At 32.7% G+C, this 15,909-nt stretch overlaps 1 protein-coding gene across 2 annotated transcripts; it reads right to left on the reverse strand.

Moving 5' to 3' along the window:
- Positions 1-890: 890 nt before the first annotated feature.
- On the reverse strand, positions 891-13,765 carry LOC108917692. 2 transcript variants are annotated; one of them, XM_018724427.2, is made up of 10 exons: positions 13,186-13,765; positions 13,035-13,129; positions 12,842-12,977; positions 12,119-12,758; positions 10,415-10,977; positions 9,633-10,348; positions 9,505-9,573; positions 9,246-9,446; positions 2,658-2,803; positions 891-2,571 (listed from the first exon to the last, which is right to left on the reverse strand). In XM_018724427.2, exons 1-10 carry the CDS (start codon positions 13,246-13,248, stop codon positions 2,465-2,467), a joined length of 2,736 nt encoding a protein of 911 aa, XP_018579943.1. In that variant the 5' UTR covers positions 13,249-13,765; the 3' UTR covers positions 891-2,464. The 2 variants fall into 2 exon arrangements, with proteins under 2 accessions (XP_018579943.1, XP_018579942.1); XM_018724426.2 differs by having other exon boundaries at positions 9,240-9,446.
- Positions 13,766-15,909: the final 2,144 nt, after the last annotated feature.

Below are 15,909 nucleotides of genomic sequence, written 5' to 3' on the forward strand. Positions count from 1 at the left end.
GCAGGCAGCGATTCGATTTCTAGGGGAGAGCAGCTGCCCCCCTGCCCCTTGCAACGGAAGACCACAGATTCATGGACTCAAAATAGGTAGATCTAGGCTAATTCACCTACATCTGAAATTGCCTCAAAGTTGGTGAAAAATTTTTAATTTTCGTTCGTCAAGGAGTTGATCGTTCTCCACAAAACATATAAATCAAGAAGGTCGTTTTCATTTACCCTTGCTTATATAATTTGTAGTTATTTAATCGATGGTTAGTGGTTGTAGATGATTGATAGATGGCGAGAGAATAATGTGCAGCTGATTCTTTGTTTCCCGCACTTATATTTGACTAGGAATCCGTTGTAGTATAATTTAAAAAAAATTAAATATGTTCTTTGCAGGTAATGTGGGTCCGATTTATTGATTGTTAGTCCAGAAAAATTATAGATATCTATACAAGGTGTCCTGAATTGCACATTCCAAACTTCACCTGGCGATAGAACACTTAGAAAAAGCATATGAATATATGTTATAGAATGCTTCACTTTCAAGATACACATAAATTATACTTATTTGAATATTTTTTAAAATGTTTAATGTAGGTCAATAAAACTTGAAAAAATGATTTAACTAATCGTTAGCAAAAATTAGCCGAGTTGATAGATAAATGTATTAACCAGCGGCAGAGATGGTGGAAGATGTAACGCTAGAATATCAACACCACTGAATATTATAAAAATTTGATAAATGTATTAATTTCAGTTGATGTTTCTAATAAAAATGTTGTTTTCCATTCTATTTGGAGTAGTTATTTTTTAAATGTAAAATAAGTCTACAAATTTATTCGGGAAAAAATGTTAAACAATAGCAATATGAATTTTAGTTCAGTTACATTCTGAATGAAACTACCCATTTTCTGTTAATACGTTTATTCAGCTTTTAACAAAAATAATTCAATACAAAATACACAGCTCTGTCGGGGAAATAAATACCTATAATTGCTGCAAAAATTATAAACAAAATATTGGTTCCCATGACGCTAAGTTAAGAGAAACCTGGTTAAGTTCTATATATACAAAAAAATGCCACTTCCCCTTTAGCTGTACTCTCAACACGTAGACTTACAAATAATCTCGTAATATTTAGAGTAAAGAATTAATTTGTCATGACTTCTCACTTCTCCTAAACTTAACTGACCTAGCGATGGCACATACAAAATTTTGCCTCTAATTTTCATTAAATTAATAAGCATAAGGGCTTGTGCAAGCTTAAGATTTTAAACAGCTTTATTGCATGTATCTATAAAAATACTTATGCAAAGCCATTATACAAAGAAAATGGTAAAAAATTAGATTTTTACTTTGTATTGAAATATTTCCAAAAATTAAATATACAAAAACTTTACTCGGAAATAAAATAATGCTGGATGTAGAAAAAATTCAAACGTAAGTCATGAGTAATAAGTGGATGAAAGGAATAAACGAAATAGGTAAAGGTGAATTCAAATGTTATTAAAACGTCCTAAAAGTATATACGGAAGAACTGTTTTAAATATCATCTGACGAGAAACTACTGAAACTTACAAAAAATGATTTGTTATTAATATATATATGATAATTACTTACAAAAAATTAAAGAACTCGATATGATATCATACAATAAAGAAATGCTGAGAATGTACAAAAAGTTAATTCAAGTATCACAATTTTAATAATGAAGTGTTGAAAACACATACATGAAGAAACATTTGTTATTTCATAAAGTTATATATAACCTACCAACATGTGTGGACAATTTATTTCAGTATTTTGCTTTATTTCATAACTAATAGCTAGCTGTTCACTGAAACAATTACAATTCAATATAAAATTACAGTTGGCATTGCAAATTAACAGTTGGTACTATTAATTTTGACAGCTGTAGGACATAATTTTGACAACCAACAGTAATTAGGTTATGTTATATAATTTTATAAATTTACAACTCTAATTGTAAGTAACAAAACTTGAAAATAGTAATGTAGCTGCCACATTTTCACATAAAACTATTTCATGAATAAAAGCAAAAAGTAAGAACTGCAAGCCGCATTTACATCCAATGTTTCTTCATTACAATTATGTACAATACAAAATTGGCCATTCAAACAAAAATATGAATTTTAGGCGATACATACTAATCTATCCTACCAATAACCAATTAAATAACTTGCATAATATATAGGTAATAATATATACAACAAAGATTCAGATTTTTCTTACCCGTACTAGTACTCGGAGAAAACTCCTGTTCCCGAGCACGCCCAAAATTTCCTGCGAAATTTCACTGCCGTATACTCCAAGGGAATCTGCCATCCTTAACTAAATCGCGAATAAATTATTATCAAATATGTACAAAAATAAATAAGGAACTCAAACGGTGATTCTGTTCTTATGGGGAAACGGAAATGCATAATTTGGTCTAAAACTTGGGGTGTCTTTAACAAACGTCAAAATTTGCGACGGCGCAGCTTCTCCTGTGCTTCCTTCAACAGCGCATCGAAAGAATCCTCCACCGCGGGGACAGGGTAGTAAGTGGTTTCATCTCGCATATTGTCTAAAGGTAAGGATTTTACAGTTTAGCCAACGGATCAATAAAAATTAAAAAATAAGAGTTCTTACTTTAATACCTAATTAACTTACCCAGATCGGAATAAGACGTTATACAGAACTGCCTGCGACCACCAAAACTCAAGTCGTACTTGGGATGGTATGGATCATCGTTAGCATGTTCTATCGCCTCGAAGGCATCATACTGATTTGCGAACGTGACAAATCCATAATTGTCTCTGAAAAGAGAACCAATGTTGAGATATATAACCCATATTTCTACGACGCTGTCGAATTTTTAATAGTACAATAGACGCACCGTATCCACCTTCCGCAGATATAAAAGCACTTCAAAATTAAGTTTTTTTTTATATTTACATAAATCTGATGGAGGCTTGCATCAATATCGTTCATTTCAAGTTAGAAAAAAAAGTTTCCGGAATATGCCCGAAAATAGTTTAAATTTTTTTAACTTCAACATCCTGCATCTAAAAAATGAAGCAGTTTTTTGACATTTTATTTGAATTAGCCCGTTTAATTTTTACTGTAGAATTTATTGGTGATATTTGGCCGAATAACAACTAATCACCTTGTCTAACTTTTATCTTACATTTAAGTGACAGCTACTGAAAATATAACATCGTTTTCACAATTTAATTAGCTTCAGTTGTTTTCAAGAAAGACACTCTTCCCATGATATATCAGTCACCCTGTACATAAAAAAGGCCACTATTTTATATAAACTTTTTTCTGAAAATTAATTATGAATTTGAGTAATAATACAGCTGAATTATTCATTTTATAAAAAATTTTCGATATTGTGCAGTCATGTAAGTGAGATATAACCTATAAATTATTTGAGCGTTACTGCTATTCAATTACTTTGTACTATTGTCAAAGAGTAATCCACTAACCCCTACTTATTTGTAGGTGCTATGAAAACCACTTCACTGCGAGCTACATACTCTGTCCAGGAATAATTAATTGGTAATTCTATGGTGGACAAAGCATGTGATCTGAAGAATAGTTGTTTTCCACAAGTTCGTTGATTAAAAATTGTACTAGGACTGTGAATTAATTTTGAGGGATGGCGTAACTTATATCGCATTGGACACTTCTGCAGCTATATTTATGTCAAAGCTCTGTTATTAGACTTTACTTTTTATTATGTGTCATTTTGCAGAAGTGTAAACAACATATTTTTTTTTCAACTCCGAAGATGTTAAATTACGAGCCACCATTTGCAGCACTTTTCCTGTTTAATTCAAAGAAAAGTGCTGCTGAAAGTCAGAGAAGCTGTTGGAAACTTACTGTAAACATACTTCATGAATAAAAACATGTCAGTATTGGTATCGTAGTTTTAGAAGTGGTGATTTCGATACAGTTGACAAAGAATGCCCCAATCAACCGAAAAAGTTCGAAGATCCATGTCAATTGCAAGATGAACTTGCTGAATCATTTACTGTTGATCGAACAACAGTTTCCAAACGTTTAAATGCACTCCATATGATTCAAAAGCAAGGAAATTGGGTGTCATTAAATTGAAACTGAGAGATGTTGTATGCTGATTTTTCACGTGTGAACAATTACTTCAACGGCAAAAAAGAAACGGGATTTTGCATCATAATAATCCTAAGTATAGAAAATCGTCGTAGTTATGCATCAACATTGACAGCAAGGCAGGATATTTATGGTTCGAAGCTCATGGTCTGTATTTGGTGGAACCAACTTGGTGTTGTGTACTATGAGCCGCTTCAACCAAATGAAACCATCACTGGTGAACGCTATAAAACACAATTGATGCGTTTGAGCCATGCATTGAAGGAAAAATGGCCCCAATTCGAGCAAAGGCACGATAAAGTTATTTTTCAACATAACAACGCTTGACCACATGTTTTAGCTCCCGGCACATTCACCAGATATTGCTTCATCGGATTACTACTTGTTCCGATCAATGGAACATGAAGATACTAAAAATTTGATCGACTGATGGATCAAACGATGAATAGTTCTATCGACATGGAATCCATATGCTGCCAGAATTGTTGGGAAAAAGCAGTGGTTAGCGATGGACAATACTTTGAAAAATAATAATGTACACAATTTTTTACAATAAAGCCTTGAATTTACAAAAACATCTCCCAAAATTAATTTACAGTTCTACTAAAATCATCTTGATATTTCCTGGCATTCTCAATCTTGGCAGGAATAAATGATGTCATTCGTAAATTGCTCAATATTCATATGTATTTTTAATTATTTTTTAATAAGTAGTAAAAACTTATTTTTCCATTAATACCATTTTTTTTATCATGTTATTTTACGTATGCAAATAAATTAGGTACTCACTTCGCCCAGCTGAGTTTCGAAAATTGTTTTATGTGACTTCTCTCTTGCCTGTACAATTAATATTTACTGTACTGAAAGCACTCTGGCTGCTGATTATGTGCATATTTTTTTTCCGCTCCGCACTTTATTCAACAATAGACCGTCAACTTTGAAAGCCCATAACTACGCTGTTTATTAACAAATCTTTTTTCAAATTGAAGTTTTTTTATGCTCTTTTAGTACATGTAATAAAATACTAAAAAAAAAAATATATAAAGTGCATATTTAATTTTGCAACTAAGGAAATTTTTTAAATAATTTCTCTTCACTATAAAAATGCATTTTTTTGAGAAAAAAAAAGAAATTCGATAGCTTTCTGTTAATTCTACCAATAAAAAAATTTACGCGACTTCGGGTACCGCTCAGATTTGCACAGATGATTAATTAGTTAATTTGTTTATAAGGCCATAACTCACGAAATAATCCACTTACGGATTTCGGTTTTCGCATAAATTAATTGTCTAGAGAGTTATCCGAAGAAGCCTCTGTGATAACATAAAGATTTATTATTGTTTATTTAAAATTGCACAATTGGCGGTTTTTTGCAAGTAACTTTTGACCGGATAGATATTTTCTGAAGCTCGAGACGTCGTTTTGTAGATCTTTAAAAGACGAACAAAAAAGTATATCTCTGTAGAACCGTCAGAAAAAAAGTTACAGTCGAAAATCGCGAATTTCTAATGTTTGATCAACTTTTAAACAATGTCGCCCGCCTTTTTTAGCATGCGGATACGGTACATCTCTACACTATTTTTACTATCTGCTCACAAAAAATCAGTCTGACCGAAGAATTATGCAGTCATTTTCGGGCTAGATTTCCTAGTCTAGATTAATCGAAAGAAATATTCAAGAAATACGATCGCGGTGCTTCAAAACACATCTATGATATTGTAACAGGTGACAAATTATGGATCTATACATATGAGCCCGAAAGTAAACAGCAGTCCACTGTATGGGTCTTTCAAGATAAGCCAAATCCAACAAATGTTGTTCTAAACAAATGATCGCCTGTTTTTTCAGAAAAACCGAACATATGATAACCGTACCAATAGTGCAACGTCGGACGGTCAATTCTGAATTGTACACATCTATTACTTTGTTAGAAACCAACCACCGCAAACGCATCATTCTCCACCAGTTCAATGCGAACTCTCACACATCGCCTCAGACAAGACTTTTTGAGAACCAAAATCAAATTGACTGTCATCTGCAGTACAGCCCCAATAACGTTTTTTATTCTCGCACATCAAAAATAAATTACAAGGTCAATGTTTTTCAACGCAAAACTGCATATTTTAAAAGTACTTCAATAGGAATGGAAAACGGACTTCGAAAATTGGTTCAAGCACATGTATCGAGTTTCATAAAGAATATTTTGAAAAACAATAAAGGCAACCCTCGTAATTGCATACTGTCTGTCACATTGCATTCGATTTTATCCACAATTTTTATTTTCACGTACGGTGAAAATCGGTTATAACGACATTCAAGGGAGCGTTTGTTTACGGTTGTTATAACCAATAGACGTAATAAGCAATTACCTGCATATATTTTATTTAAAATTTTTATAGAAAAAATGAGAAATTTACAATACAAGACTGTAAGTATGTACATGTAGTGCTATGTGTTTAAAAGATCTCGTGCGCTTCATTTTCAATTAATTGTTTACGAATAAAGACTGCTTTATTTCTACCCTTCCAAATTGTTGAAATTGTAGTGTGACACGCCACATTCTTTTGCTTGCTTGCATTAGTTTCCCAGTTTTTTAATCTCTATATTATACAGGGTGTTTCTAAATAAGTGCGAAATATTTTAGGAGGTGGTTGCCGAAGTTATTTTGTGAAAAAAAGTTCTTATAAACATAAGTCGAAATATGCTTCGTTTCCGAGATACAGTGTTTAAATTTTAATTTTTTATTTATTTTTATTAATCGTTTCAAAAATCGAAATTTGAAAAATGCTTTGGAGGAATAAATGTACCTTTTTTGAGATGATCCGAATATTTCTACTTGCACCTTTAAATAAAAGATTAACAAAACCTACAATAAAATATGTTTTATTTGTTTCCTCAAAAATGGTGCATCCTACGAAAAAAATTGAAGAAACCAATTTCATTCAGAATTAATGGCAGATTTCTAAAAAATTATCAAAGCATTTTTCTAATTTCGAGTCAACATCTTTAAAACTCTGAAATAAGTAATAAAAATAAATAATAAATTAAAATTTAAATACTCTGTATCTCGGAAACGAAGCATATTTCGACCTACTTAAACTTTTTTTCACAAAATAACTTGGCAATCACCCGATAAAATATTTCGCACTTATTTACAAACACCCTGTATGTGATTTTTCTTCTTTATTAAACACTGTTCTCTTCGACATTGTGATAGAAAGTCGTAATTTGTTCCAAACTGATGTTAAAAGCGTGGATGCCGGCGGGACAAGCGGAAGAGCGGTGCATTGATTTTAAGGCCATATTGGTCGTTATAACCGACAGATTCTATGGTAAATGTATATAAAAACGCGTTGCTAAATCGGAAATGTCATAAACGGTGTCTTATTAAACGATATTTTCAATATGGTATTTCTATAGGATTAAATCGGGACTTCCAAATTCCGTCGTTATATCCAATATGTCGTATAAAGCAATGTCGTTATAATTGATTTTCACTGTATTTATTTTCATGTATTTATTAATTTATCTTCATCTTTAATTGCGTTTATTTAAAAAATAGTTAGTTGTAGCAGTATTAAACGAACACACCTGGAAAAAGTATGAAAATCTTAATAATGATAATTACTTAACCCTTTCACTGCGCAATACGTCTGAACGTAGCTACCGCGCCGTGCGCAAAAGTTTATCGCGTGCGAACATATACGTCTGGAGCAGTTAGACCACTTTTAGTTTTACATTATGTTGTGTTAAATTACGATTTACGATCAATTTTATGATTTTATTTTAAATAAAATACACTATATTGACAGCTGTACTAAATAGAAACTGAAAGAGAGATGAACAATCAGTACCAGTACCTCCTTCCATAAAAATATTTGTCATAATCGCTACAAACTCCACCCGCAAAAATTCCCCATACCAATTCAACAACCGAGTCACTATGCGCGTGGTTGCAAATATATACGGTTTGAGCAGCCTGATCCAATTTAACTATTCAAGCGAATTAATCCGTCTGGAGCAGTTTAAGCCCTATAAATTTTTAGCGAATAAATACGTCTGGAGCAGTGAAAGGGTTAAAACCGTAAGCTGATAAAGTTTTTTGTGGGCTAAGACTATCAAGAATGCTTTGGCACCGGGTTTACAAATTTTCTAACAGAAAGTTCATTCATAGCTACACATAAAATAACTTTTATCCAATAATTATCCAAATTGCTTTTTGTTACTCTCAACCTCAAGAGCTGGATGAGCCCTAACAAAAAAAACATACAGGGTACAGCAAAAGTAAGGGAAGGGCAGAATAACTCGGCGGGAGAGCATTTTAGAGAAAAATGTTACATACAAAAGTTTCAGGATTTCTCCCTGGCTATCCTTGAAGATCATTTCAAGGTCAAATGTGATTTTTCAAATGGAACCTTATACTTTTGACCCCAGAAATGAAAAGAGTAGAAAATTTTACTTTCAGATATGACCCCTACCTTTTGACCTTGGGGCCCCCACAAGGTCAAACTAACAAAAATACAGGAACGGCAGAATAATTCGGCGGGAGAGCATTTTAGAGAAAAATGTTAAGTACAAAAGTCAATGTCAAGGTCACCATCTGATAGCCAGGGAGAAATCCTGAAACTTTTGTATTTAACATTTTTCTCTAAAATGCTCTCCCGCCGAGTTATTCTGCCATTCCGGTACTTTTGCTATACCTTGTATAAATATTCGATGACTGCAAGTTCTACCACATCTGAAAGATTGCCCACAATTTCTTGAACACCCTGTATATTTAAACATCCACAAAAATGGATTATTTCTTAATTACTTCAATTTGACCATAATGTAACTTTTAATGATAAAATGGTTGAAACCAAGATACTAAATGAAATGTTGCTGGCCCCTTATCACAAACAATTTCTTTGCTCACTTGTCAACCAAATAAACACATTTCGACAAGTTCTGTAAGTTTGAACAGATGTATAATTGTTTCGTGAAGTTACTATACCACATCTGCGGATACGAGAGGCCTACTGTAGTTGCATTCGACATGCCGTTTCTCTTACGTCGACTTCTTTAAATAATTCAGCTTGAGTATAACACAAAAGTGAATTAAATAACAAGTCTTACAAGTACCCATGGTCCCGGAAATGCAGGCTGATGTTGGTTATCGGACCGAACCGCTCAAATCGCTCTCTTAGTTGTTCTCTGGTGGTATTACTAGAGATACGACCGACGTACACAACACGACGTTCTTCCACTTCCCGGAACCGTTCCTGTTCCCAGTGGGCGTACCTCGGAGGGGTTCGGGACCTGGACCTCGATCTAGAACGTGACCTAAAAATAAATATGAATATTTTTCTCAATGACTAACCGTTAAACACGTGTTTCTCACCTCGAGGTGTAGTAGGAGCTTTTAGAACTCTTAGAACTACTACAGGAGCAATCTGAATTCTTGCGCCTCCTAAAAACAAAAATAACATTAAGTTATAAGAAAAGCACATCATATCCGCCAACGTGTACCTGCTGTAGTGAGAGGATCGTTTACTATTTTTACTTGTGCTGGAGGAAGAGCTGCTGGAGGAGTCTCTCCTTCTCCTATATCTGCTCTCTTTTGTTTGTTGAATAAGGGAGATATTTGTCTGAACTTCAACGGTGTTAGTCTTTATGGGTATTCTATTTTTAGGTAAGTAAACTATCGTCTTGTCCTCGCCATGTTCAGTGCTGGAACTCGTTTTCTTTACGTCAACATCCAAACTATTATTTATAACTTTCGGTATGTTTTCTATCAGGGATGTTATGAGAGAATTGCAATTAAATTTGTCGCTAGCCTTTTCCAAGAGAGGTTTGATCTCTTCTAACTGCTGAACAGGTGTGACGGGATCTAGATTTTTATATATTTTAAATTCGGTGTTGACACCGATGCTCACAAACGTCTTTTTCTCTATATCGGAAGGTATCTGAGTTTCAGTAGGAGGTACCACTGGCAGACTTGGGTTCTGTTTCTTTTCTGATTTGGGACGTGTGTTTAACACCTCCATGGCCATCCTCATCAATTTCTCTTGATGCTTCAAAATTCTCGTGTTTTCGTCTTCTGGTACGGGGGAACTGCAAGAACTGCTGCTCGCCGAATTATTTTGAGAACCTTGGAGTTTTATCTTGCCTTCCCTTCGTTTTTTGTACTCCTCGATATCTAATTTCTTCTTTTGGCACATATCGTTACCGTGTATAGTGTTCACCTAAAATATTAGTAAAAATAAACAATATTTGAGACCAACGTTAAATTCCCGGGGACAACAGCGTACCTTTAACAGAGAAACCATTAATTTTCCATCGGCATTTTTAACCATTGGCTGTTTCATCATTATAGCACGTTCATCGTCTTCTATAGTAGTGAAAGTCTGTTCTCTTTTAGGCTGTTCGTGGTAAGGCTTGGAGCAATAATCATGGTCTAAACTAATGCTATTTACTGTTTCTACCTTTAGTGACTTATTTGGAATGACTTGGATAGTGTTTTCCTGCACCTTCGGACCTCCGCGTTTTTTATTAGGAATCGGTGGTATCACGGCTATCGTTTTACGTTTTCTGGACTCTTTAATACGAGAAATGAGATCTTGAGGTAATTCGTTGAGTACCTTTCTGTTCTGGACATGCACAGATTCTGTTGAAGAGGTAGTCGAATCTTGGACTGGGTATAAAGTATTAATCGTATTATGAGAAACAGTTTCTTGTGACCGATTTGTCTGATTCTTGCGATTTTCAAGTGAGGGTGTTACGGTTTGATGTGTTATTGGTGTCACCTCTATGGGTGTTTTGTCTTCAGTTTTTATGGGGTGGTGTGGTATATCTTTAATTTGTTTGAATGTGGCTACAAAATGATAAATTACAATTAAATAATTTATAACAAATATTTTCATTTCTTTTAATTTCAGTTGCATAAATTACTATCAGGAACTGTTTATATTCTTGTATTCTAGTTTTGTTGCATAATGATAAAAAAAGACCATAGGTATTTTTTATTTACCAATCAGAAATCTGCATTAAATTTTAAGTTCTTATCTTTCATTTCATGCATATGAATGGAGAAATTGATATAAAAAAGTTTAATCTTGAGTTCTCTTTTATCATAAATAATTATTTGATAAAAAAATTCAGAGAATGTGGTTACTTGAATTACTTAACAATGAACAAAATTTGGATATCTTTCACAAAAGGCAAAATTTGTTAACAAATCTTACCAATAAGTATTATATTTGTTAAAAAAAATAATTTATTATATATTTCCGATTTATGGAATGAAAAAGTAAATTTGTACTATCAGCAATGATTTCAAGGATATAATTTCTGTGTAATGCATTTATAATAAAATAAGCAATATAATGTCTTAGGATTTGGCCTGGATATTCAGACAAACTTTTATGGGATAACAGAGGGTGTTACAACCTGCTAAACAATAGACCCTCATAAAATTAATGGCACTTTAAGCAGTTAGGTACACCCCAAGAGGGGTACAGAGACAAATAATTCAAATAAAACATTAAAAGGCTATTCCCATCCAAATTGTAAGGTAGTAATTTATTGGTATTTATATTAATTCCTTTAATGGTAGATATTTTTCTATTTAATGTGTAATAGCATATTATTAGAACTTCCTTTTTAAGGAATAATAATAGCAAGTTAATGAAAAATAAACAAAAATATTTGGATTTTTGAATTAAATTAACATTAACAATCGATATTATAGCTATTAAACTTGAAAACAGATAAAGCACATAACTGTCAAATACTGTTTTCTAAGAATTTACCACAGTATTTTATTAGGATTACAGTATTCCCAGAAAGAAGCCTATCAGGTAAATTTTTGGTAAAGTAGCTGGACTCCTTGAACAATCTCTACATCAAATAAATAAATGTTGGAATGCATTGTTCATACCTACTTGGTACTTGGCAAAAAAATACTTTTTACACATTTTCATACAAAGTTAGTTTATAAATTTTATTTAACTCACCATTTATGTCTTCTGCAGCAACCAGTTCCGTCTTGGCTTCATTTTTTATAAAAATAGTGGGTTCAGATTTTACCTTTTCTACATCAACTTTTACTTCCTCATCTAATTTTTCGATTTTGGTTATATTTGATAAACATATACCATCTTGTTTTAAGAAGGCGTCGTCACTTTTTTCTTTTTTAATAACAATACGTCCACTACTAGTAGTCAAATTAACATTATCTTCCATGAAAACTGATGGTAAATCTGGCATTTCTGTTGCCTCAAACTGCTCGAGTAAACTATAAAGGTCACAAGCCTCGAGGACTGGCGTATCCTGAATTAAGGAGTGTGTTCCTTCTTCTTCTTCTTCTTCTGGGTCACTGTTATCTTCGCCATCATTATTTACGATATATTTTTGAGCTTTTAGGTCAATTTTTTTAACTCCCGCTCTAGGTTTTCTCTCTGCGATATTAATTTGTTCGGATATTAGTTGAGGTTTGGGCTCTTCCTCCGTTAAGTATTTTGTTAAATCAAATGTGCTACTTGTTGATATATTAAAAGGATCTCCCATATGTGGGTGTTCTTGTTGAATGAGACTATCATTGTTTTCGTGTAATGGATGCATAAAATTATCCTCAATAGGCAACATGCTAACCGGCTAAAAATTGTAAAAGGATAAATATAACTCTTTTATTTGACACCACCCCTTGAAGTAATGATATAAATATCAAATTTGCTTACATCGATGCTAATAAAGTCCTGTAATTCATTCATCAACCTATGTAAATCTACCGTTGGAGGGGAATCAATAATTTTGTTCATCGACTCACGAGAATTATCGCTCAATTCAGGGATTAAAGCCAAGTCACCGTTTATCCTTAAAAAATGAAACATAAGCATATTAAATATAAAACACACAGGAGATGCTACTTACTCTTTTTCATTTTCCATTTCCCATGCATACATATCACTCACAGAAAGACTTTGTATAGAATCCATATTATTAGTAGAATCATTAGTGTAATTGTACTGAAAATTATAAATTAATTAGGTACTTATAAAATATATTAAAGTGAAAAGCTTACTGAGTATTGATGAGAGTTTAAACTGGAGAACTGCTCCTTCTCCAAACACATTTGTAGCTCCATAATGGGTGGTTATAGCATTCACAAATCAAAACTATTCATAATAATCAAGATTATGTCCACAAAAAACACTGCTGCACTGTAGATCAAAACTGCACTTAATCCGAGGAATGTAGGGAATTCTTAGAACAACAATTTACATAAAGAGATGCAACATGCCTTTTAGGTTATAAAATGGAAAGTAACACAACTTCAAATTTTTTACATTTCATACACCAAAAATATTGTTGAACTATAGATCTCACTTCAATACACCATAAATACACCACATCCAATAGTTATCTGATATATTTATTCAATTTTTTTACTTCATAGGAACCACCTTGAGTTTTTAGGTTATAAGGGGAAAGTATACATATTTTTCCAAATTACTAACAAGTTACAAAAGAAATGGTGGCGATTTCAACTGGGTACGATAGCTGGACAATCAAAATTTTGTTTTGATTTATTCTTCGTTCATTAGCAACCCTCCTTTGCCGAAGATTTGTTTTCAAACTAAAAATTGTCACACGTGAATCAACTACCACACCACACCACACCGCCACCCAGCATTTACTTGTAAATTACATTCTAATTGCCATGCGCCGACCGGCTTCCAATTCTGATTGAACTTTTACCGGCATGTTGTCTGTTGTCTGATATCTGTCAAGAATTGGATGGAAGGGGCGAGCAGGATTCTGGGTTACAAATTTCGGCAATAATTTAAAAGATGGCACTAGCAGTTTGATAACTTAAAAAAGGAGATCGCTGTAGAATTATATTATTAAATCAGTGTATCACTAGATGGATGTACCCAGTTGTATTAAAAAATTATTCATTTAAAAATAAAATACATACAGGGTTTCTTGTACATACGAGCTTTCAGAGTACTCTAAACATTTATGGGAAATTTTTTTAAGTACAAAATAAAAGGCTAGTTACCTCCTTCTCGATGGAAAATTTTGTACATTACGAACCTTCTAAAAGTTGCGATTATATGAATGTAGAACTGAATAGACAGTTTTTCTGATTGTTATTTGTTAAAGGAAATAATATATAAGACTAGTCGGTACCTATAGGTACCTATAGAGAGATAATAATTTCCGAAGATTATCTTCTATGTAATTCTAGTGGACCGTAATGCATTTCTAATGTAATTGGATTAATTGTTAATAAATATTTAATTATTAATTAATCGTTTTTCTAAGAAATGGTAGTAAATTGAATCATAAATTATTAGATTATATATGAATATAATTCTTCCTCATTTAAATGTGGTAATAATAAAGATCAATAAATAAATGTAAAAGTACCTATATTCATGGGCGTTGCCAGGCGGGCAGGGAGGGGTCGCGACTCGCCCCTAATTGTTGCTGCATGCTGCAAGTTTCAAAAAGTGTTTAGGTTTTGAAATTTTATATCGGTAGATCGCTGATTGCGTGACCTTTTTTTTTAGCATGAAAAAGTATTTAGGTTTTGAAGTGCGTGTTTTTTTAGAGGCTTCCATAGAGCTTGCAGCCCTGGGTCCCACCCTTAGCAAAAATCCTAGCTACGCCCATGCCTATATTTGAAATAATTAAATTAGCGACAAGTATTAATTTTTATTCAAGGGAACATGGAAGTCAACATTTTCACTAGCAGTCGCTGAAGTCTGCAACTACTTTTAATATGAATTAATTAGTAGTCATTGAAGCTCCGAATTATTTGAAACTGAACTGATCGACTTAAAATTTGGCAGATAGTTAGAGAAAAGATCAATGAAGATTAGTGGCATAGCGCTGGAAATCGATAGAGAATCAAATTTTGTGCAAAAAATATATAAATAAAAAGAATTTTTTCGAAAAATCAATAGTTTTTTTAGTTATTCACGATCGAAAACTTGGATTTTTGAGTGAAAAAAACACTTTTTCAATGTATTTTTCGGAAAAAACTCAAAAACTACGCATTTTATTTAAAAAAGTGTAATGAACAAAAATGTAGCTTATTTTTTTAAAAAGTGTTGTACGTCCTATACAAAACGAAATATGGTTAGTGGAAGGGGACTCGTTTTGGGGGAATACTCGAATCGATGTATTCAACGTCGAATAATGGAAAAAGGATTAATTTTACGTGTATAACGCTCCGGGAGTTTTTTGTAGTACTCAAAAAGACCTTCAAAATTAGTATAAAAATTAATTAGAGCAAAAATGAAGGAGTTAACATCAACAACAGACGGGTTGCTCATATTTTTTAAGGAAAAATGAGCAGTAAACGCTGTACCATTTCCATCAGAATTAAAATTAATCGTAGACCCTTTACAATTAGTTTTGTTTTAGTGTTTTTCATACGATCCTGAAGTTACACCGGTTTAGAATGCGTATTTTTTTAATAACGTACGGTAAAAGTTGAAAACGTATTTTTCATTATTAAAAAAAATTGCCTTATTTATATAATATCTCTGAAGCTATAAAAAATACGTAAAAAATGATAGACCACAAAAATGTAGCTTTTTTCAACAAATATTTTGCTATTTTTATTCCTATAGCATAAAAAATAAAGGAGATATCGCCGCTTGAAGTATCATTTTAGTGAAAAAACGACCTGTCTCGAGCCCTTCGATCCTTTCCCTTTAAAAGACGAAATACTTAAAAGGTTTTATATGCAAACGATCTTACAGCTCTTGAAATTATCTCTAAACTGCTTTTT

This window comes from Anoplophora glabripennis, unplaced genomic scaffold, assembly GCF_000390285.2.
Source record: "Anoplophora glabripennis isolate ALB-LARVAE unplaced genomic scaffold, Agla_2.0 scaffold44, whole genome shotgun sequence".
Classification (NCBI taxonomy): Eukaryota; Metazoa; Arthropoda; class Insecta; order Coleoptera; family Cerambycidae; genus Anoplophora; species Anoplophora glabripennis.

Coding starts and splice junctions, on each gene's coding strand:
- LOC108917692 (XM_018724426.2), bottom strand. CDS start 13,248: ATGGAGCTACAAATGTGTTTGGAGAAGGAGCAGTTCTCCAGTTTAAAC. Junction 13,130..13,185: donor TAAACTCTCATCAATACTCA/GTAAGCTTTTCA, acceptor TATAATTTTCAG/TACAATTACACTAATGATTC. Junction 2,572..2,657: donor AACGTCTTATTCCGATCTGG/GTAAGTTAATTA, acceptor CCTTACCTTTAG/ACAATATGCGAGATGAAACC.